Genomic DNA, 24799 nt, shown 5'->3' with positions numbered 1-24799 from the left:
TGCACTACTGTACTGGTGCATGCGGTGCATTTATTTATCGATCCCCCCAATCCTTTCCTTAACAATCCACGTTAGCAGTTACGAATTACTCTGTAAGTAGAAAGTGTAATAAATTTGGTATCGTTTTTTTTTATACATATAAATAACGTTCCCTCTTTGCGCTGCGCTAGGGCTTTGCTTCTTAACTTCTGTCAACATTTCCATGTTTTAAGTCTGCGTGTTTTTTTTTTGGCCTTCAAAACCCATCGAAATTACGGGCTGTGGGTTTCACTTACATCGCTTAAGTTAAGTAAATGTTAGTATTGGATTGTATGTAGTTATTTTTACTGTCACCCTTCAATTCCATTAACACATCACCCGTTATCAGTGAACCTTCTTCGCACACTTAAGACAACTCACGGCCTCTCCGATCCACCGGCCCTGCTCGGCCCGGCTAGCAGTAGTAAATATTATTGATATTTTGGTTGATGGAAGCAATAATGAAACTTGGTACGCCTTTAATATATATTCCTAACCTATAACGATCGTGTGTATCTGTGTGTGTGTGTGTGTGTAAAATCATGCCTGCCGTCGATCGATTAGAGATTCCTCGGTATTGATAATTACCGTCGTAGTTAAGGGGTGTTGTGATGTGCTTGAGATCAATATTGACCCGCATAGAAGATTGCGCTGTGTTAGCGTGAAAATGCATTTAATAGTATGTATATTAGATAAAGTTTAAACAGATCTGTTTGGCTTCAGTGACATTTGCTGAATGGTGGATTCGTAGATATATTAAGTAGATATAGGGGCATTTTTTCTCTTTAGATGTTTACATAAAAATAGCAACAACATAGGTAACGAAAGCACAAGCGCCAATTGTAGCAACGTTATCAGATGATATCACAATAGCAACACGTACAAGGTTAACCAGCCCATATAACAAGCGTTAAAATAGTCTGTTCAAAGGGCTGTTAAACCCTGTATAATTTTCCATAGTAGGTATGGCAGTATCAGAGGAATTAGTAGATAAACGTATCTGAAGTTTCTTGTTTCAAATTTTTGAACGTGGTTGAAAATTTTCAATGGGCAAGTGTAATGTAAAATTTGCTTCAAGAAACCGTTAACAACAGCTTTGATACCTTTCAATCCGTACTGAATGCTCTTATAAAGTCCAGTTTTCGTACTCTCCTATACCTGCTGCAATAAATTTGTGTAGTAACGTGCTAATATTGTTCTGTCATAAGATATTCTTGCTTAAAATATGGTACGATTATGGAATCAACCGATTCTCTTCCCTTATTATGTGCTACCGTTACTTAAACTGATGTTTCTTTTCGTGAAATCATCTAAAAAGCTAACAGCCTACTACAACAAGAAAAATAGTTTGCTTGAATCTTAAGCAAAAAAAAAGCAATTATACATCCAATTCCTCAAAGACACAAACACTCGCAATGCGCACACAATCATCTTTCACACACACAATTAAACAATGGACAATAACCCTGCGCCATTACAAATATTAAAGCGAGTTTAGAGATTCTTAACGGTGGTGTTTTTCTAACTAAACTACGATCACCATTCCACGGTTTTTTAGCCTCCACCGTGATGGCAGTTTTTTGATAAGGTAAAGTGCAAAATGATCGAAGAAAGCGTTCAATTCTTTACGTCTTTCAGCATCGTTGCTTGGCCGTAGTGTTGAATATTAATATCACAGGGCGATTGCATCCACGGTTCACCGTCCGCCTGCATGGGTAGCGTTCGTTTGAGGACCATCTAGGAAAAAAAAAATACCGTCACTTTATTGCAATGGCAAATCTCTTGTGAAAAAATAGGAGTCCCATCTACTTACCCGTACTGTTTTCGCTTGTCCCAAGCGGACCGGTTTGCTGAGGCCCACCTGTAGCTGGGCAATGTGGAAGGATGAAACCACACCGAACACCTCCAAAATGCCATCGGAAATGCTATGGATTTCTTTCATAATGCTGTGTGTTGGGGAGTTTTTGCTCATTTCTGGAAGTATGTGCAAGTGCATGGATCGTTATTAGAAGGCCTTGCTTTCTTGGTGCTAACTACACATACCCCACAATTTTACACCGGCACCCCAAGAATCGATATTGAGCACGACGACGGATTGCAACGAGGGTAGATCGATACGCACATCGTCCAGATACAGATCGAGATGTTTTTCCAGCTCCACACAATCCTGCTGCACTACTTGCTGCGTTCCGAAGCAAAGATACAGAAGCTGAAATGATTTGAGACATAAAATTAGTTGGGCCGCAAAAACCGAATTATACCTCACATTACCTTATTAACGAACCGACTGCTGAATACATAGAACGAACTTTCCCGTGCCTTGTGAAAGTTGAGCGTCACCAGTGCATCTACTCCAACGCTCAGATAGTTGTACATGTAAAAGTGACGCGACTGACTGAACCCAGGCACATGAAATCGGGCCAAGCTTGAGTGTGTATTAATTTCTGCCAACCACCGATCCAGCTGCACCGTTTCGGCTTGAGCAATACGTTTCAGGTAATCGATCGGATCAAACTCGTCCGGCCCTTCCGCACCCCATCCGAGCACGCGGGACAAATCATTGCCCGTGCCGAGCGGAAGGATCGCCACCTCCGGATGTGGTTCTACCTTCATCTGCAAAATGGTATTTAACACCCAGCCTACTGTACCGTCCCCACCGGCTACCAATATACGACAGCGGGTCGGTGCAGCATGTATAGCCCACTGGAGTGCTTCGTGCGGTCCATGCTGACCGAGCTCGAACACCTGCAGCGGATGCAGGATGCCACGCATTAGTGCGACCACCTGGTCCGCACCACTACTTCCGGATTTGGAATTAGCTAGAAAGAAAAAAAAATGAAACGGCTAATTAAATCCATGTAATCGTACAATCTCTGTACTGTCCGCTTACCAACAACGATCAGTGGCCGCCAGTTAGCTTTCCATTCTGGTGGAATAATACCCGTTAGATGAACCTTCTGTGCGACCTTACTTCGTGCGGCGAGTATACATTTCGGCGGGAAAATCATCTCCTTAAATGGACCGAAATCGCACAACGTAGAGGCAACCTCACTAAAGCACTTATCGTGCGCCATCCGTTGACACCAGGCACAACGCTGCCCGAACAACCCAAGCTCACTCGTCTGATCGATGTCCTCCTGACACACGCTACATTCCGATCCGAGCGGCAGATTACCCTTCACCCACAGATGCCGACTGGTCGAACCATCGTCCGCCCGGGTACGTATGCGCAGCTGCTTGCACGGGAACTTTTCGTCCGCCTTCCGTACGCACCCATTGTCCGAGCAGACGCCACAACTTTCGCAAAAGTGTCCATTCGACGCCATGGACGTGTCGCAGACGGAACAGACGCAGCTTCGCGACAAAAGCTTTACCGATTTCCACGCATGCCGTCGACAGTTGTCCGGTATGTAGACGACGTCCTCCTTCAGAAAGTAGCGTCCGGCAAGCCACATTAGCCCGAGCCCGAGCAGCACGGACACGAACAGCGTAAAACTGAAATCGAGCATTACGCCGCTACTGGTCGTATAAGGCGTTCGAAGCGAAAGGCGCATCAAATGGTGGAACACGCTTAGCCGCCAGCCTAAACCGTGGGATTATTCTGCTTTTGCGTGGGGGAAAACGGAACAATCGATCATGAAACCTTCTACCCCCTTTCTGGGCGACGTGTGCGACGAGTCTCGCTTGGAATGTATATTAACGGGCACTGGTCACTTTCACCGCAATGTAAATGCTGCAGCTGCACCACTACCTGCCTTTTTGGAGCTTGCTGGATGATGGAATGAGGGGAACAACACTACAATCCGAAGCGTATGTGATAACCATCGAATAACAAAATGACGCCCAAAACGATTGCAACAGCGTCTAGGAATCGTAAACACGCGTGACTCTTTTACGATTAAATACTGACACACTTAGCGCTGCGTAAGTGCAACGGCGTAGAAAATGCAGTTACGCTTTCGCTTGTGCTGGAACGAACCGTTGCTGTATGTAAACAAATCAGATGTGCACTGTGGCTGCCCGTATCGGACAACACACTGACAGCTGGAAAGTGGAATGTCATGAAAAATTTAAAATTTACATCAAAAACTGTTGTAATTGAACCAGTGCCAATGTAATAATGTAGTAAATTGTTCGAAAACTTATGGTTATGGAAGAAAAGCTTTTTTATCTACTCCAAAAATATCAAATTTGGAAGGTTTAGTGCCAATGCTCGGAGCAGTTCAATACATTCTATACATTTGCAAACGTTTTAAAAATACTTTATTATATAACTAAAAAATAATCCAGTACATCGGATCATTCGGAATGAGATAGAGCTGATACGTCTTTAAAAAATAATCCCATTTATCAAACGGTAAGGATTATGAGACGCTGTATTGCATCATTGGTAAGCATCTCGAACCATTAAGCAGCTCCTAATCAGCTAAGGTAACTCGTATCTATATGCATTGATTATCTTGGTTTTTTTGCATAAATGGTTTAATGTTTGGAAGATTTTTTTGTGGTTACCGGCCCAACTCAAAGATGGATGTATTACTCCCATTTTTTATGCTTAACTTTTAACATAGTTCAGTCTCTAAGCTGTACAGCAATACGTTCTTAGTCTCTACCAATTGAAGGATCTTTTAAATACCGTGGATGGGAGCAATAGCGGATTTGGTCTTTCGGAGATCCAAAGTGGACTGGAAATTGATGCCTTCTATCCCTATTGAAACTATGTTCGGTAAGTGTCCGATTCTTTCTTTATATGTGAAGCCATGCAATACTGCCCTTTTTCGTGGAATAACTATGCGAGGGGTAGAGGTATCGAGGAGTATTTCACAAAAAGACCGGGATCGGACCAACACTGAGCGAGTAACAGCCAGCATTCCACGGGAATGCTGTTGTTTTCCGCAATATCTGGACGGGGAATGGATGGATTGGGTTGAGGTATTCGACAAAAAGATGCGCGGCCTCAAGACGCATCCAACAATATGCCGGACGTCAAGATCGGACTAACACTGAGCGAGTTATCGCCGATTTACCACGGGAATGTTGTAATTTTTCGTGGGGGGTGGATGGATCAGGTTGGGGTGTTCAGCAAAAAGATGCGCGGCCTCAAGACGCATCCAACGGTATGCTGGTCGCCACAATCGGACCAGAACTGAGCGAGTTATCGCCGATTTTCCACGGGAATGTTGTTGTTTTCCGCAATAACTTGGCGGGTGGTGGATGGATTGAGTTGAGGTGTTCATCAAAAAGATGCGCGGCCTCAAGACGCATCCAACGGTATGCCGGACGCCAGGATCGGACCAAGAATGAACGAGATATCGCCAAATTTCCACAGGAATGCTGCTGGCGGAATCCCCCTCCCCTCCCTCCTAGGTTTTGGAAAATCTCCCTTAGTTCCCTTTAATATTAAAAACCATCTTTTGGAGGGGTTTTTAAAATATATTTCAAGAAAGAAAAAACAATGACTCTGAAAAACGTAAAATTGAAAGACAAACTTAAAAAGGGACGGAAAAATTTATTGTCGTGACAGAAAGAAAATAATTTTCGGACCACTTTTAAAATTTCCATTTGCTACCTCTTCGCCTAGTATGCTCTCCTGTTACTCCTGGTCGGATTTTGCCGCATCGAAATCCACAAAAATCTGGCACAAAAATCCGCCAAGGAGCGACTGGAAATAACAGGAGAGCATGACTTCGAAGAGGTAGCTCGGGCCGGCCAAAAAATTCCAAATTCAAACGGACACCCCGATCGGGCCAACACTGAGCGAGTTATCGCTGATTTTCCCCGGGAATGTTGGGAAATTTAGAGAAAGAAACAAAAAACAGAATAAATAACATAAAATTTAAAAATAATCTTAATTGAGAAGGATGATAAAATATTTGTCATGACTGAAAGAAATAATTTTCTGACCCCTTTTTAAATCTTCGATTCGCTACCTTCAAGCCTGGCATGCTCTCCTGTTACCTGGTATCGAATTTTGCTGCATCGAAATTCGCCTCGTTTTGAACGAAAATTCCTAACGGAAGCGACTGGTAATAACAGGAGAGCTTGCTTTTGAGGAGGTAACTGGTACCGCGACTAAAAATTTTCAAATTGAAAATAAATATCAATTTGGTTTGAAATAAGGCGACACTTTTTCCACCTACTAATTTGCAATTTGCCTACCGTTGTACAGTCATAGACAGTTTTAGCTAAACTGCTATAATTTTGAAGAATTTTGGCATCGGAATGGTTTTCTCAATCGAAGGGACATGCAAATTGGAATGAAAAATTACTTTCTCTCTTTCTTTGATTGCTTTTTGTGCTAATTTGGACATATTTCTTAAGGCATTCCGGTGCATGCTCGGTTTGAGATGAAGTTGTACGCAGGCAGTGTTGTTGCCGTTGGGTTTTAGTCCGGTTATATTGCTGTATCCAGTGTTTGAAGTTGACCTATTGCAATGAAGCACAGAAAAGGGTCTGTCTGGAACAAAACAAGCACAACTATGTACATTTATCTGTCTGTACATTCCAAGCTCGATCGATGAGTTCTTTCCCGCAGCAGGGCAGGGCTTGGGTGCCATAGACAACACCGCACCATTGGTGAATCCTCCACTGAATGGAAGATAAACAATTATGAACCACTGAGGTGATGATCGAGTCGCAGAAGATTTTAACAGTCCACCTCCTGCTCCTTCAATTTATGCACTTTCCCATGGTTGGAAGTATTAGCATAAGTCATAAGCCATAAGCGATAAGAAAGAGCACCGTGTGGCGATGCTAGTAGCTTCTATCTACTAGCGGACAATGCACTTTCCGGTTTGGTGTACGCAGTTAAAATCTTCCCGCACCATCAGTTCATGAAGATTCTTCCCACTTCCATCGACACTCTAACACTCGAACCCTGAAGCATGATGACCTCAGCATAATCCCATATCTGTCTACTAATGCACGTGAAAAACACTGCCCCGGCCGTGTCTTATCAATACGCCCATTAATTTAAACATTATTCGTACGCAGAATTAATATGAATAGGCAAAACAATGGGACGTCTTTGGAGACGAACCAATATTGAGGTCATTAACATTCGGTTCGCTGATCATCACCGTCTCCCAATTGGAGCTCAGGTCGAGAGGGTAAACGTAATCGGAACTGCCATACAGGCAAAAAGACAAAAAAGACGAACACGTTTCTACTCAAGCGTGTACACCGAATGATGATGACTGGAGCGACGGCAAGCGTAAGATCGTGCCTTGGTCTCAGTTGTACCGTGGCGCGAAGTGTAGCCACTGATAACCAGGATGCTGCCGGCCAACACTTGGCCTGTCGGCATCCCGATTGTTGTGAATGCGTAATACGTCTTCAACAGCGGCGTACCGCTCTCGGCCGTCCGGAACTCGGTAACTTGACAGTCGACAGTCTCCTTGATAAGATAACACGGCCCCGGGCCGAATCCGCCGATGCGGTAGGGCGCCCTATGTTAATTGCAAATCAACATCACACTATACTGGTGAGAGCTATCAAAGCTGACCGGGTCGTAAGATGTTCGATTCCCGTAGGCCTGCACTGCTCCGGTGAAGTGGGCTAAACCTCCAAGGCATCAACCTTGGCTTTTGGCATTTTCTGCGGCACCGGAGAAACTTGCGCACATTACATCGCAAGTGGAAAGTGGAGATCGAAATGAGGTCACCGGAAGTGGCACTTGCGTCAGTAACGTATGATCAGAATGTTTTTGGAGGGGGTGAGGGGAAGGGGGGAGGGGGGGGTACATTATTGGGCATTAAGAATTCTAAGTGCGGTGCTGCGTGGTGGTGATTAACCTTCCGATCCGGACGGACGCGATCACGTGCCTTCGGCAGATCGGAGACCCATCGGAAACGTGCCCATCGAATGGTACGTTCACATACTGCAACGAGGTGAGTAGAGTGTGACTTTATCTGCCAAATGACTGTAAGAATTTCGGCCATTTGATTGCTACCTGTCGGCAGAAACGTGATTATCGGCCGAACCTGTACGATGGTGGTTGATTTGGCGCCACGGTCAGTCGCAGGCATATCAAGCGGACCGTGTTGATACCGTGCCGCCGCACCAATCAGCAAACGGTTGGGACCCTCGGATGGGCTCGTCCAGCGCCGTTCCATGGTAACTGAGCTGGCCATACACACACACACACACTTTCGCTTTGATAAGATTCACGTGCCACGCACACGAAGCCTTGACTCATCTTCCTCCCGTACACGGCGGACTGTCGAGTCTTCGACCGTTCGGTTGATGGGCGAGTAGGTGTGATGGTGTGGACCGATTGGTATGCGCTGCAAGCCGGCAATCATCACTGAAGTGGCAACAGCAGCAAAGAGACAGAATGTTCATCTAATTTTAAACTCCATCGTATACGGTGTGACCATTATTTCGGTGCTGTGCGATTCTTGAGCTGAAGAGAGGAGTTAAACGACTCATTAGCATAAGACAATGCTTTATTACAAGAATCCCACGTCAAGTAGAAGAGCATGAGCGTAAAGCTTTGGCTCCGAGAAGGACGTAGACGTAACATAATAATTATACTTTCAAAGCTTAAGGCTGTCCCCCTCTCGAAACCGAAATCGAAACGATGACGGTAGAGACATTTGCAAAGCGATTCAAAAATATACTTTCTTAAAACACGTGTGGTAATGTAACCCCATGGCAGCAACATTGTGTTTAACATTGCGAGCTTATAAATAATTTATCGCCGGGTTTTGTAAAAGAATTACCAAGAACAGTAACAAAATCAAACAGAATGCTTTAAGTTAACTTTTTCGATATTTGAATCGATCCGCAAAAGTTGATTGATTGATTCGAAGAATAAGCGATACACTTATTTAACAAATAATTAGTCGATAACAACGATAGCATGGAAGTTTTTAGCATGTCTTTATGTTAGGTTGATTATTGTGATAAATTTAGGACAAGGTTTAAGATTTTCCCACACCAATCGCATCCTAACCCTCACCACGGAAATCCAGGAAAATTTGAACCCTTGTCATAGTTCCGGACATCAACCGTTATTGATTGGGCTTTAAAATTCTCGTTACTCTAGTGCAAGAAGTTGAATTCGAAAGTTTAAACCCGGTTTCTCAGCATTCTTAGTACATCAAGATGCTATGATTTCTATAATAAGATTATTAAAATAAAGCAAGTGTGTTATTTAGCAGCGGCTCAAGCCGATGGCAAGGATAATTTCACTCGAATACGCCCGAAGGTTAGGCAATACGCACAGCAGGATAAATGCTGCCGATAACATTTTTTTAATCGCAGTAGCACTGAAATTTGGTATAGAACCTACTTCGTTTTTGGCTTACGGACCGAAGTCATGCCGACCATCGAATGGCTTACTAGACTTGTTTATAGTTGTTGGATAGACACCCCTCATCATGGGAGAACGAAAAGGGTGGGATATGAACTGGGGTTCTGTCTTGTGACGGCTCCCTGGAACCTGGTATAGAACTTGCAAGGCCATAACTGCTCAAGTTGCTCAGAATATTAATAAACCTGCAGATCCAGCAAAGAACACGCTAGGTAAGTTTGATGATTCATCTAACATAACCACGCTTAAAACTGTCGGCCATCTCCATCTGCCACCGTATTGTCTCTTCCGAAGAGAACCTTAGAACGTGCTCGTACGATCACACCGATCACACACGTTAAGTTTGAATCAATTTTTTCCCCACTCCCTCTGGTGGCTTCATTCGTTGATGGTGAACGATTTCGCAACAACCCCAACCGCTGATGTCATGCCGGTTTGATCCGGTCCCGTTCGGTTTGGACAGTCCGGATTGTACAGGGGGCGTCCCGCCCTAAAGTCCTTCAACTTCAACCCATACCGGACGGTTGATAAGCAACGGAAGACGTTGCTCCCGCCGTTTGCCTCCGAGCAGCGGGCTGCCCCCAAAACATCTGTCAATGGTTGGTAACGTTCGTGGTGGATGGGCGTACCTTTGTAAAGCGACCTGATGGCCTTCGGAACGGCGCTATTGAATGGAAACGAAGCGGCATGCTCTAATCATTGTTCTGTGGTGAAGTTTTGCGAGTTAATCGCTCCTACCAGTAAGTGTGGCTACAAGCGTTACATTTTGTGTGATCGAGGAAAGATGCAAGAAGGATTTGTTCGAAAAATAGCTAAAATTTTCCCCACCATTTCGGGTGTGACTTCGATTCATTCTGGCAGATCATTATGATTATTGATAAGACAAATTTTGAAGCATACGTAAGCATAATAAAAATAGAACAAGCTCAAAAACGAACAGCAGAAAAAAGCAGTCATGGCGTATTGCGTCGTAAGTCTTAGCGTTGTGGGTAGGCCATATTTTGGAGTAAAATTGTACTCAGCTTTTAAGAGCTCACTTTTGAGAGTAATCGTGTCCACCAGACGGACTGCGAACGCCACTTGTTGGCCACCGTTTAGTGTCACTTTGATTGGAAAACTTTTGATTGCAGATAATAAACGTGCGGGAGTTCGTCTGTGTATGTGTGTTTGTGTTTTTGGCACAATAAGAGAATAATCATTTCGTTTTAACTGTCACTTTGACGATTGGACAGGATATTGCAACTGCACCGACCGTGGACCAAGGAGCAACAGATTGTAAGTGATGTTTCGTCGTCGTCGTCATCATAAACGACAAATGCCCCCGTGTGCCCCAAAGGTTATCGTCGGTCGTGTAGATTTCTAGGTCTGTTTTTACTTACACACCGTATCGCACCACTGGCCGCTGGCCACTTTCGTTCGTCGCTATCGTTTCGGATCACCGGATTTTCGCGACGAGTTGCATGCATCGACACGATTTTGCACTGTGCTGGACTGCATTATTGATAGTAAGACGACGCCGCTTGCCTGATATGCACCGGCAGAAGCGATAAGCGGGTGATGCAAAGAGCAAAGCAAAAAAAAAAGCTCACCAATACTTGGTCCATCTTTTGGTTTGTGGCACGTAAGGACTTATCAATGTAGGGCCGATAATGTTTCAATCGATTGTGTTTCGTGGAATGCTTAATTGGTTGTAGGAAATCGTACAAAGAAGTGCAATTGATCGTATGCTTAGCAGTGGGAATGTTTCGAGGAGGGTGAAGGCGCATCCATGACATCAATTTCATTATGTTTTGCAATATTGTATTCTATTAGAATTTCATTTAACGAATTGCAACAAAAATTTAACATTGACTTAATTTAAAGGCTAAAAAAAAGATAACTGTAGCCTAACTTAGTTTTTCTGTAAATTTATTAACCTCTGTTTGACTTTCTTTAACTAATATTAAATTTTTCACGATCTCCTTTTCTACTTAAAAAAAAAATAAAATAAGTTTATTGAAAACAACTTAAGAACCAGTGAACATAAAGTCAGTGAGGAGCCTGTAGGGACATCGTACAGGATTTACAAAGAACATCGAAGGATATTTTTGTAGGAAATTGTATCAGTTTGCTCCAAGCACTAAATACTCTAGAGCACATGGCAAACCAGTGATCCAGAGTCTCTTCCTGAAAGGAAGCTGTGTATGCACACTGAGGGAACAGAATTCATCCTGTCGAGCATTAGTACAACAAAAGTACAGCATCGATCGTTGGTGTGATGGTGTGTCTGTAGCTGAAGACGTTTTCCGAGATCATTCACCGATCAATGGTTGTAATGGTGGATGCCGGAAGGTTTGCCGGAAGGTTGAAGCGGGTCGAAGCGGGAAAGTCCACGAAGCAGAGGGTCATTTTGGCCAGCAGCAGTATTCCAACAACGATCTGAGAGAATCCGCAGATCGTTGTTCGTTGAAAACAGAGAGGGTCTCGAAAATCACACGCCTCCGTGCTCTACTGACTATAGAATTAATGTGAGACGTGAATGTCAGAGAGCTATCAAACATAACACCAAGATTTTGACAAACGCAACACGGTTACCAACAAGAGCGTAAGGATAAGGGATAGGGTCACGAGAACGACTAAACGATATGACATTACATTTATCCGGACAATGGACTGTAACTGCTTTACGAAGCACCGAAGAAGAGTTCATATCGTGAATGTTTTGGAGAAGGACACAGTCAGAAGAGATAGAGATGGGAAGGAAGATTTTTAAGTGGTCGGCGTAACACAGAGGTTTTCTGTTTATAAAACGTCTTCCCTAAAATGGCAAAAAACTTCCCAACAATTCTACGCTATGATTCATAACTTTTTTCTCAACCTGACGTAAATCAAGAAAAGAGTAGAGTTTTCTAGAGCACACTCCAAGATTTCTAAGCTTGTCACCCCAATCGGTCATCATTTAATGTTCCCCTCTCCCCTCCCGCCATAAGGCGCTCGCATCCCCTCCCCTATTCCACACCCACCGTGACGTCGAAGCGTGATAATTCAAAACCCGTAGCAATCACACCAGGCGAAACGCAAAAAAGAAAATTATCAAATGTTTACCAACATTGCGCAAACAAAAAAAAACAAAAAAATGTGAAAAAGGGCCTCCCAGTGGCGGGATATGGTTGCATCAATGCAAATGCAAAGCAAACAATCAACACAGCCAAAGCATCATCCGACGTTTTGCGTTGGTGCGGCTAACCGTTTGACCTCGGCTCGGACACCGGCGATCGATTCGCACAAAAACGGGAGGGGGTGCCGACACGCGAGGCGAAACCAATTCGTCAGCGTTTGACAGATTTGCTCGGCGGTGCCAATCGGTGCTATCGGCCCACATTCGACCAGCCCGATCCACGATCGCCTTTATCGCCCCCGGTCCCGGGGTTGTTGGTCAGGGTCGTGCAGGGTGTCCACTTGTTGGGCGGTTATCAATGATGGGAATCAATCGATCCTCTGCTTTTTTGTGCACTGACGCGATCGGCAACTTTGATTAGAAGCATCGAATGGCTTGAACCGACGATGACCATTATTGCAACCCCAAGGGTTGGACGGTGTGTTTACTATCGCGTACAGTGTCGGGCCGGTCCGCTGACGGCAATCGGGATGATCAGGATTTTACCAATCTCGCAACTAGTGCGCAGGTCACGCCAAGAGCCACCCGGCTGACGTCCTTTGCCGTGTTGGGAGTTGCTTAACAACGTGCACGCGCCTGATCGGATCGGAAATGTGTTTGCTGGTACAAAACAAAACGTCCTTCAGCTCGTAGGTACCGGAACATTCGATGAAGAAGGAGGACCGATCTAAAAATAAATCGATGCTAAAATTGGATCCTATCGTTCCATTTCGTGCAAGAGTGTTAATCAGGATGGTTGTAAGGCTCTTGGCTGTTTTGTATTTTGCCTGTATTCTGTTTTGTTTGTGCCATGCTTATTGAAGGCTTGGGAAAGCTTAACCCTTACATCGTAAACAATCTACTTTTCAACTGTTGTACTACAGTGAGACTTGTAGTTCGTCCAGTTTTCATTTGCCTCATTCGCTATGAAAAGGAGCACTGAAAGATACTTCAATTGTGACAATTTTCCTCCAGTATTTTTCGTGGTTCTGTATGAAGAAGTCAATTATTATTTTGATCCAGAACTAGACCAATCGATAGAGACTGAGTACTTGATGTCTCTCGCCAAATTTCCTTAAACAACGAGCCTGCGTTTAATCTGAAGTATGAAGATCTCCGGGAAGATCTTCTTGATTTCATATAGAAATTATAGGACTCAGATCATTGTCCCATAAATATACCTCCCGAAGAGGTCCGAACATTGAACCAAAAACGTTGCCAAGCATTCCAACGTCCCTTCGAAGAGACGAGACACATTCCACCGACGGTTCTCATCGCTTCTAACGGACATTCCGTGCATACTTCCTTTCGCTCTTGTAAAAACATGTCCAAACTTGCCCCTTTCTTGTTGGATCTAAAGCAAAGAACCAAAGAGAAGAGGATACAACGAAAGAGAATGCGTTTGATGGTCTAAAATCATTCACCTTACGATCGCACCCCGTGATTGAAGATCTACCAAACCTCGTTCACAAGCAAACCAGACTGGCGCCCGCCGAAAAAGCTCCCACAAACACGTGGCATCTAATCGATCTAACAGGGTCAATGGCTACCAGGGACTGCAGTGGAGTGCTAATAATAGCCCGTCTGTTTGCGAACTCCCACATTGTGCCGACGAGTAGGGGGAAGGGCTCGTATCGTTATCGTTGGCATCAATCATTCCCCATTGCCCGAACAGAAACAACAGCCCAAAAATGATGTTCTGCCTAATCTCGATACTGTTGGAACCTGTTAGACATACATCCAGAAGTGGTTACTAGCTGCCGTAAAGCAGGGCGTCACACACGAAGCAAAAACACTCATTGCTGGAAGGCTTGGTTTCTTTCAAGGTCGATTCCCGATGTTCATTCATGCGGCGGTGAGCGCATCGGTGTAAAGAAAATAACAAAAACCGTTCATGCTCATGTATGGTATCGATCGTGCAGAAACTGGAGGCTCGATCATTGATCATCCGATGGCCGGTTTGACCAATCAGACCGTTCGGTAACGTCGCCGTGGAATGTCCGGAATGTGACCGTTTTCCTTACCTCACCCATGAGCTCCCACTGCCTGACCGATATCCGATCGCGGCGTACCATCGCCACCGGACGGGACCAAACAGGACGGGAAAGGACAACAAAAAAACATGTCCAAAATTCCACCAGCTTGATCGTTTTTTCGCAAAAAAAAAAACCTTCATGTTCACCCCCCTCCAAAAGGTCATTCGCTTCCGCTCATGCGTCATTGCCTTTTTGGCCTGGTTTGGCTTGTGGTGGTTTTTTGTTTTGTTTTATTGCGCTTCCTTCACCTCATTCTTGTCCTGCAACGGGCCACAGTTTGAATAAGATGCCAAAAATGGATCACGCGCTCAAGACGATCACCTCGCGACTGGGCCGGATGGAAATTCCGCCAAAAATGGTGAAACCTGATCAATCGGTCCGGGCGGTCTAAGCCATTGGGCTGATGAAAGACGCTACAAAAAGCGCGTCATAATGAGCGATAGAGAGAGGGCGAGCGTGCAAAAACATAAAACATATTATTATTAGTCGCAATATTTAGATGTTTGGTTGCGAGACTTTGCTCACGTTTCTTTTGCTTTCTTTCTTGGAAGTTCGAGCAGTTTGAGCCGGGTATAATTAAGCCCACCGTCACCTCCCTAGTGATGAGGGCCACGCTTCGACAATCGGCCCCTTTTTGCCTCGTGGTTCAACATGATGCAATCGATCAGTTTCTGCGCGTCACTTTGCTACAGGTACGACACCTGGCGGCAAGCATAAAAATTGGGCCGGGAGATCGATCATAAAAAAAACCTGTCCACAGCATGTATCCGATGTGCGTGTGTTTGGGTTTGGTCGAGGGTAATAAAAAAATCAGCAACCAGGCGCATGCTATCGCGATGTCATGTTATCTTGCCAAAGCCCGCACACACGCGGCACAGCATATCGTGTTTGAGCGATCTTTCAACACGCACACAACCGTCCAGACGTGCACAAGCGAACCATTCATTAGGTTTTTGTTCGCTTCTTCTTTCTTTTGTGCGCGAACACGTTTTTTCCGCCGTTTGTGCTGTCTGATGCAAGTGTTTCACAAATTGCCACATGGTGGTAAAGTTTCGGGAGGAAGGCGAAGCTAATGAAATGCTACAACACACGGGAAGAAGAAGAGCAGAATTGTGGAAAAGATAAGAAGAATAAAAAAAAAAACATTTCCCCAGCCTGTGCACAGTTATTTTTAAGTTTTTCGATTTACAATCTGATGCAATCTTGTCGATGTGAGGTATTAATATTCGTTTTTTTTTAATTTTATAATTAAACCTTTATCTACAAATCATTTAGCCACTAAGCAAAGGATTAAATTGTTTCAATTCTGTACTTTTTTTTCTTACATCTCGTAATCGAAGACTCGTAATCGGATCGTACGTTTCCGGCTTATGTTTCAATCGCACCATTCGCCACCTCTTCCTGGGCGAAGGTTATCGAACGGATCGAACGCATAAACACGCACGTTCGTCGATCCCTCGTGGTCTCTCACGTGCGACGGCATTTAAGCGAGCCTCCTCGAGGTCTGTACTGTTGTCGGTACGCAATCGGATGATGTTGATCGAACTGTTGCCGATCAAGACCGGGAGGATGGTTTTTATTTGCTAAACGAATGTTGGCGCGTGGTGTAACATTTTCCGACTCATCAAATTGTTATCGCTTCCGAAGAGGGCTTTGCTTGAGTAGAATAAATAATAAATTTCGAAGAAAAAAAAAGCATTTCTGTAAATAACGCTCCAACAGTTGCTGGAGAATCGTTATTTAACGATTCATTGTTGAAAACTAGAAATATGCTTAAACAGTATTATTTTGAATTTTAATTAATGCAATTATCATAGCGACCACGCGTTACTAAGTACGCACGTAGCTACGCACCTGCATGGAGGCGCCCAGTCGCTCGTGTGCAATATGGGGAAAAATAACGATAAATTAAAATTTAATTTTACGCATCTAATCGCACACATCAAGCCGCTAGCTTTAAGATCTGGTTTTTTTTCTCGAGTTGTAATTTAATAGCATCAAAACTCTACCCTAACATCTTCATTCACGGTTTACCCAACAATAGCAACACGCCGATAGCCTCCGGCAAGGACCAACCACTAATAGACGAGCAGCAGGGAAAAACAAAACCAAATAAAACGTACCACACGCAACACAAACCAAAGACAAATGACAAATCTTTTCTTAGGATACGGGTTCCTATCAACGAACTCGGTACAAGTAAAACAATCATCAAACAATGACGTACTTGTGGAGTTGTTCTTCAGCAAAAAGCCAACAAAAATACAAGCTTTACAAATACAGTTAAGAATTTTCTTGCATTTCGATACTTTCTAGTTGTATTGTATTTAATTTATTTGGCTTTTTTTAATTAATTAATGGCTCTGGCCAGTATTTCATAATAGTGATAAAACATTAAATCATCATAAAATACGTTCCTTTGCTGACTAAGCAATCACTCTTTTGTCCCATTCCGCCAACACGTTAATGGGGAATAGAAAGGAAAAATCACGATAAAACTACCCCATCCCATAACGTTAATGTATGTTAACCCCGCACCACGTACTGTCTAGCGAAATTGTTAATTTTTCACACACAAAAAAAGCGCGAAAAATGGCTTAGCGTGTCCTCGCTTACTTCAACACTCCCCTTACTATTGAGGGAGAACTATTGCCGGTAGCCGGTGGAACAGCTCGAAATAGTGGGAAAGAGACACAAACCATCATTTTCAAGCTCGATCGGACCGAAAACGTACGCCAGCTACCGGAACGTTCAACAGGTAGGCTAGTACAGCTTCAGCCACAAGCGTGAGCAAAGGGAAAAGGGCAGAGCGGGTGCAAAAGACATGGGCACCGAAAGGGAAGGTTTGAGCAGGACAGCAAAAAACACACACTGTCGCGCACCACGAGTCAGAGATAGCGCCCGTCCGCCCGATGCTGCCAACGAAGCCACGAAGCCAAAAGGGATGATAGCGGCGGCAACTGCTTGCTTGTGAAGAAGGCAACGGAGAGGGGAAACGGGGATGCACAAGGGCGGTGGCGAAGAGTGGACACCGAATACGCGCGATCGTGCTCGGGGCAGCCCGTTCGTGTAACTCTATATAAAGAAGTGGTTGCGCTGCAGCCAGCATCAGTTTAGCGCTTTGCTACGCAACGATAAGCAACGCACGAAGCCCGACGGCCAGCAACCCGACACCCGTGTGTGGTAGATTAGTTCGAAACAGTGTGAACCTCTTTTGCTGTAGTGCTTTCTACTAGCAAATATTCGCTAGTAATCAATCGAATGTGACACTGGAAAGCGGCACCAGTGCTTGGCAAAGGATAGTGAGAAGCATTTAATTAATTGCTACAATTGTGCTGTTAAAAGTGATGCAAAATTGCAAGCGCATTTTATGAGAAACAGAAGAGTGAAAATAGTGAACAGAAACCAGAATTAAAACTATAAAATTTCTTCGGAAAAGGGGAGAAAAAACCAGTGCAGCAGAGAAGGATCGATCGAAGCAAGTCAGTTCAGTTGCTAAGCACCAACGGACCAACTGTCATCGTGAAACAGGATTTAAAGTGTGTGCGTCTCAAATCGTCTTCAAACTGACCGGTGTGTAGTGACGTCCAAATTCAAATTTCCCGGGCAGCCCCTTAACCCGCGGGGACACGTATTTCCCAACCCACGCAAGGAAAAAAACTAAAAGGTGAATATTTTCCTAATCGCTAGTGTGTTTTGTTTCGCTTCGTTTTATTTTAAAATTGTTGTTAATCGTTAAGGGCACGCGCTGCCCTGTGCGTTTGTGGTTCGATGAAGCTCGAAGCATCATCTCGCTTGTGAGTCATATTTTGTTGGTATTCGTGGAAATCCATAATTAAAGCTTGTCGCTTTTCTAGCCCGTGGTGATTTGACGATTTTGATGACTCGAAAAATAAATGATGGAAAAGCAAAAGCAACGCGAAAAAAAAAATACACAGCACGGTAACAAAAACAACTGATACCTTGAAAAAAAAAAACCGAGCATTAGAGTGGCGTTTTCCTGTTTTTGCCAGTGTTCGCATGCTGAGTGTTACCGGGATGAATGCAAATTCATCGACGGTTTCACGGATCAACGGGTTTTAATAACACGGCACATGGCCATGGTGCCCATGGCCGTGTTTGAAGGGTAGGGGAAAGGTATTCCATCATCGTCAGAAAATAGGAATCGGGAAGCAGGAGTTGGACCCCAATAGGCCCACCTGTTGCTGGCTCCCTTTACCTGCTGTAGCCGATTCAGCAGCATCCGGTTGAATGCTGTGGATGGTGGTTGCAATGGATGCTTGGATGGATGGATTTTTTTTTTTGTTTCTTCGCCCAATCCATTTCCACCCAGACCCAGTAAAAGATGGCGTAAAGTGAAGAATCGGACGTAAAACGAAAAACTTGCCTACCGACACAGAACAGGAAAGCACATAATTCCGTGACGCCAACGCGACCCGCCAAGAATCCGAATTTGAACTACTCCATTGTGTTGTGCTTTCTATGTTGCTGTTTTTCGCAATGGCTCGTGGCCATGCTACCTCCTACTCGATTATTGCTGGTTTCAGCTTACAGTGCCATGTGAACCGCTTCATCTGTTCTGCGGGCGGAGGGAGGAAAAAGTGGAAAAAATAACATACACAAAAAATGGCTTTCCTATTTTTGCACCCCCCCCCCCCCCCCCCCTTCGTTCGAATTATTGCCGTCATTCAGCAAACTGCATAATCAGCAGCTTAGAACCAAAACACACGTTATATTGTGTGTGAAATGGTTAGCATAAATTATGTTCGCCACCCTTTCCCTCCCCAATGCAGCACGTGTCCCGATGCAAGCGTAGCTGGCAAGAATCTGTTTCACTTTTCTTGGAATATGGCCACAAAACAAACGGTCCCAAAAATCGAGCAGTGTTCGAGCAGTTTTGTTAACGGATTGTTTTGATTGAAGCGAATGCGCGTGGCATTGTTTTCCAGGGCCAAGCTCGCTGTTGAAGGACGTGTTGGATGATGAGTTAGATATAGCGTCATGTTCGGTCCGCTTTTGCTACCCACGGATCCCTTCGAGCTATCTTTATGTGCGTGTGTGCGGAGGTTTTTGTATTGAAGAATCAATTTGAAATCTTAAACGCAGTCAATCCGTCCGGATTGATGGAGGCTTTGTAGCGATTTTGCTGGCGTCAAGCAGTAGGACGAATGGGTTATCTGTCGCTCGCTCTATAGCGTCATATAGAGCTATCTGTATGGCTTCCTCTAAGCAGCGAGAAACGAACTATACTGGCCAGGGCAAGATCACGTCATCTGCCAACGCGATATAATCTCCTGGTGGACGAAAATACTTCGTTTAAAGAAGAATATATCTTCGATTAATCGCAACCTTGGCAGAGATGCGCTTGAAGAACCACTTTTTCGACTGGCACACACGTCACACATTAAAGGGAGAACAGAACGGATGGGTGGTAACCGAGAATGGATGGATACTCGCGTTTATAGATGCTATACGCGAGCCGCAAGTCACAAGCATAAGCATTTGCTCAATCCTCGTTAATCTTGCGTTGTAAAAGCTTCGATGCATAACATATGCTACTAACGATTAGAAGAATATGAGAAGAAAATAATGAACTCTCTTTAAAGTTCTGACATGCTTTTTCGAGAGCCAAGTGGCCGACCAGTCACGCAGTCATACGCTGTTACACGATATCTTAACGCAGTATGTAAATGTTATGATTTCCAAAGAACAATGAAACGGAATAATGTGCATAGGTTAATGGAGGTAGGCTTGCTGATATTTTTTGGCTTTCCCTTCTAGCTTTTCGATTAATTCCTACGCCCTTAAGAAGCAAACATAAGCCTACAGTTACATTTATCCCGTGCATTAATGCAGCTTAACTGTTGATGGCATGGCAGGTTGGCTGTCTGCGAGCAAGCACGAAGCATCCACATAAATAATTAATGCTATAAGAAGAATCAGTCTTCGGATGAGATTATTCATTTTTCAATCGATACGGTTCTATGGCTTTCCTTCGCTCACTCTAGGATCAGTTATTTTATTGTAAAAGGATTTAAAAAATACAAGTTTTTCTACAAAATACCAAAGCAAATAAAGTAGTAAAAAATCACTTACAGAAAATTATTATTGAATAATTAACTGTGGCTTGAATTGATCAGTTCTTTGCCCTTATTTCGAGTTTATAATTAATCTTACTTTTTTTTAAATTACCTAAATATTATAATGCTCCTTTTTCGCTTATCTCTTCAGTAATGATGCACAATTTATCGTTTGTCACCTTGATTAATAGTAACTTTGAAAAGTTCATCCTTTCTGTCGCTTGGATAAAGCGGACAAGACACAATTCCTTCCCCACCTGACCATAATTACCAACCACCGTGTGGAGCATAAGTAGCATCGACTACAGTGGGCGGCTGTGAATGATCGCATCCGCAAATACGCACCTACCAGCAAAGCAGGCGTGGTTTTAGCAAAACGCTATGGTAACTAGCAACGTAGGGGAAGGAGCAAAAACCAACCACAGTTGGCATAAAGACAACGACGAAAAAAAATTGTTTAAACGCACGCGATAATACCACTCACTACTGGCCGGCTTTGCTGCGAACATGCCGAATGGTGGGAGCTTATTGTTGGGTGGAATGGTACGTTGAGAGCACTGATTGGCTAGTTGAGCTGTGTGCAAGTTTTGTTACTCGTTTTAGTCATTTGATTTTTCACTTAATTTACCTACTTGTAAGTTATTGTAACAGTGAAACAATTACTTTGAAACTCTTGCTTTTTAAATGAAAAAATCCTGCTTTTTACAATACTGATTTAAAGCTTTAAAGCTTCATACTTAAGTGTACTTACATACTAAAGCGTTTGCGTAAATGCAAACCTGGCACACCGTTCTTTAACGTGATTTTACACCACCTACGAGGAAAAAGTTTTTGCCATTGAATCTTGCACCTGTCGGCACAGTGGCTAGTGCTGCCGGCCGAACCTTGAATGTGCAAGGTCAACCATTGTAAAATGGATGCATTTATATAAGCGTGTCCGGGGTTGTTTCCGTTGTATACCAAAACTGCATCCCGTACAGTGCATCCCGTGCCGCACGCGGTTATGCAACGTGAGTTTCTAAAACGAACTTCAAACAAACTTACGCCAAAACTAACCACGAAGTACGAGGAGCAAATGCAACTGTGCAAAACGAGTGGTTTATGTGAAGTGTTTCGATCGTAAAGGTAAAGTGTGGATGAAGTTAGGCTTAAACAAATTTTAATAGATGGCGAAGAAACGAAGAGTGAATAGTATTCTAGAAAAATAAACCTCTTTATGCATTAGTTGTTTAAATTTGTAGTCAAATTGGGGAATCAAAAACTCCCCAAAACTTGCGTTGGGGTTTACAGCACAAAGGCAAACATCGATCGTTAATTGAAGTACGCCCGAGGGGGAGGTTGGCGCCCAATCGACGGAAATAGGCTCCATCGACCTCCCCATGAACTCTAGTTGAAAAATTATTGTCCATGCGCAAACATTTTGTTTGCCAACTGACTACAGTACAAATTTTAAACTTATTTATTCTAAAAGGTCAGCATTTTGTTTTGCTATTCTTCCCTTTGGACAGACGCGACCGGATTCAACGGCACGAGGCCATCATGATTACCCATTGGACGTTGATAGTGTTGGTGGCGGTGGCGGCCATTACCGGCCCGTACACTGCACTCGCCCGGCCAACGGAACCGGAAGCACCGGCCGAAATCTATAGCGAGCTAGCGGAGGAGTTCCAGCGTCTGCACAACCAAGAGATTCGCTTCCTGCAGTACCTATCGGTGCAGGCGGAACGGCAACAGCGCGAAGAAGCATACCTTCAGGCGCAACGGGAACAGCAACAGTTGGCACTTGACACACGCAACTCGCTGCTGGACGATACTGGTTCGCTGCTGGACGAGCTGCCACAGGAGTACGGTCGGTCGGAGACAGAAGGTGCGGGAGTTTCCGGGCGCAATTTGAACGGGTTCGGGCATGAAATGGTCACCCAAACGGAATCGGTACAGAAGGAAATTCCGCACCAGAAGAGCAAAAATGATAAGAAAAATAATCACTGTAAGTAATCGCTGACGGGAAAAGGTTTTAACAGGTGGAACTTATTTGAATAAATATTAATACATTTTGTTTTCATTTGGTTTGCTCCACAGACATGTCCTTGTGTCACTTTAAGCTTTGCAACATGGGTCGTAAACGCAATCAACGATTTCCTCAATTGTAAGTATCACCAGCTTGAAAGGATATTGCGATCGTATATTTTTGAAGTTATTTAATTCTTTTCGTTTTCCCCTAATTTCTCCATCCTTTAGCTGGAACTAAACGGTACAGGCAGCGTTTTCAAACAAGGACAATTAATGTACAACGAAACAACTGACACAACACAAAGCGCCCCAGTACTGAAGGATACTAATGGTCCAGTGTCACATTGAAGGATATCAGATGATTGAAGAGAGAGAGAGAGAGATATGGAGAGAAAGAGCGTTGGAAACCCACTTCCAATATGGTGATAGAAGCTAAGACATGACGCACAAAATTATTCACCCAGTACAACCCACTACAGCAGCAGCTCCACCAGCAGAAACAGCAGCAGCAACGGTATTTACCAGCTAACATTATTATAAGTGAACAAAAGTTGATCAAGTAGGAAAATCTGTACCCTTTCCAAACAAACTACTTACAAACAAAACGGCTCCTAACAGGAGGAGAAAGACAAAATTAAAATACTAAAAAAAAATGGCGACAAAACCATTACACTTATTTATGAACACTTAAATTATTGATTGAACGTACTATTGAAATGTTACTTAAATTTATCTATTGCATTGCGCAACTGATTAACTGAGGTGGCTGGAAACAGGAACTTAGGGAACCAGCGCCCGAATGTATTAGATACTACACCCTGCACAACGTGTGTGGGGAAGGATTAGGATCGCAAAAGAAAAAGAGAAAATCCATCCCAAAAAAACAAAAAAAAAAGAACGAAGCTCGCTAAAAAAAAGCAGCACGATTTACCAGGAACATGAACAAGTATTTAGCAATTTTTTTTTTTTGTTGGCTTTTGTTGAAACGTTTGTCCAACGCATTTTCATTTAAAAATTTTATTACAAAAAAACAAAACAAAACAAAAAGAAAAACGGTCTCACTTAAATATGATTTAGCTTTAGGGGTAGTGCCAATTTCGATTCCATGAGCCATCGCGAACCATTCATCAAACTCGAGCTCACGTTAAGGTTTTAAACTTTAATTTCCCCTTATTTCCCTTCCCTTGTCAGCGCGAGTACGAAACCAAAACCGGATAGCAAACGATTCGTATTATTAGCTTTAATTTTATGTATTATTGTTAATGCTCCCATACTTTGTACGTTCGTAACGTTACTTCATTTATACGCTAAGTTACGGCTAGAAAACGAAACCATGTAACGATGGAAAACACTCAATAAGACTTGGTGAAAAGAAATCCTGCATACACATACATAGATTGCTGCTATCAAGTTCCGAACACGCGTCCAAAGGCTCTGTCTGAAAAGTCTTTTTCATTTGCCCCGTGTCCCGTGCCTGTTTCGCCATTTTACGACACTATATTGCAAACCTAGTAACACATTGGTGAACAAATGATGCGAACCAAGGCAGGAATTAACTGAAAAACAAACAAAACATTAACAATTAACATGACGTACATCCTCATGGTATTTATATGAACCCATCCTATCGGCTAATGTAATGAATAATCGCAAAGAAAACACTCTAAAATTTAAATGAGACAACACCTGTTTAAGCGTGTTTGTGTGTATGTGAATGTACTATATGTGTTTGTATATAGATGTGCGGTAGTTGTAATTAATATTGCTACTAATTATATTATCCAATTTTTTCCGAACTGGTACCATACGCGATACTACGTTCGTCGATTTGAAGCAATTGTTTTGGTCTTCCCAAACGAACAAACGGTTGGGTTTTCATTCGAGCGTTCGATTGGGCATTTAGTGTACTTGTTGAGAAAAGAAAAACCACTGAGTGAGTGAAAAAATAACACATACAGGGGGTCATTTCATATATACGAGTATATTCATCGAATTTGAAGATGGCTGACATGAAGCTGGATAGTCAATCGTGCGTGGGATTCGAAACTCTCGACCATCGACCGGATCGACGCTGCAGTTGTTATGCAACACCAGTACGGATATTGATGTCACCACCTGGCGCGAAAAAAAAAGCCCAACAACCCTTGTTTTGTAGAACATAAAAGATTATTATTTATTGCTAGGCGCTTTTCGTGTCACGTTT

At 43.5% G+C, this 24799-nt stretch overlaps 3 protein-coding genes across 3 annotated transcripts in view; 1 reads left to right on the top strand and 2 right to left on the bottom strand.

Moving 5' to 3' along the window:
• LOC126562905 (MIT domain-containing protein 1) overlaps positions 1-24799 on the bottom strand; it is a 458992-nt gene that overhangs the window by 237919 nt on the left and 196274 nt on the right. The gene's annotated exons all lie outside the window — the stretch shown is intronic.
• On the bottom strand, positions 1632-3609 carry LOC126561976 (diacylglycerol kinase epsilon). The gene is made up of 5 exons (XM_050218372.1): positions 2909-3609; positions 2290-2837; positions 2062-2227; positions 1832-1992; positions 1632-1755 (listed from the first exon to the last, which is right to left on the bottom strand). The coding sequence occupies exons 1-5, from the start codon at positions 3570-3572 to the stop codon at positions 1636-1638; spliced, it is 1659 nt and encodes a 552-aa protein (XP_050074329.1). The 5' UTR covers positions 3573-3609; the 3' UTR covers positions 1632-1635.
• Positions 22126-22753, top strand: LOC126563149 (uncharacterized). Its single transcript, XM_050219774.1, has 2 exons — positions 22126-22573; positions 22666-22753. The coding sequence occupies exons 1-2, from the start codon at positions 22126-22128 to the stop codon at positions 22734-22736; spliced, it is 519 nt and encodes a 172-aa protein (XP_050075731.1). The 3' UTR covers positions 22737-22753.

The sequence above is a fragment of the Anopheles maculipalpis genome, chromosome 3RL, assembly GCF_943734695.1.
Source record: "Anopheles maculipalpis chromosome 3RL, idAnoMacuDA_375_x, whole genome shotgun sequence".
In the NCBI taxonomy this organism is placed as follows: Eukaryota; Metazoa; Arthropoda; class Insecta; order Diptera; family Culicidae; genus Anopheles; species Anopheles maculipalpis.
This window is presented reverse-complemented; position numbering and strand designations above follow the sequence as displayed.

Bases quoted from the DNA above. Each gene is read 5' to 3' on its own strand.
- LOC126561976 (XM_050218372.1), bottom strand. From the start codon at position 3,572: ATGCGCCTTTCGCTTCGAACGCCTTATACGACCAGTAGCGGCGTAATG. The intron at 2,228-2,289 runs GTAATGTGAGGT...AAATCATTTCAG, and splicing joins GCAGTCGGTTCGTTAATAAG to CTTCTGTATCTTTGCTTCGG. The intron at 1,993-2,061 runs GTATGTGTAGTT...ACATACTTCCAG, and splicing joins TGCCGGTGTAAAATTGTGGG to AAATGAGCAAAAACTCCCCA.
- LOC126563149 (XM_050219774.1), top strand. From the start codon at position 22,126: ATGATTACCCATTGGACGTTGATAGTGTTGGTGGCGGTGGCGGCCATT. The intron at 22,574-22,665 runs GTAAGTAATCGC...TTTGCTCCACAG, and splicing joins TGATAAGAAAAATAATCACT to ACATGTCCTTGTGTCACTTT.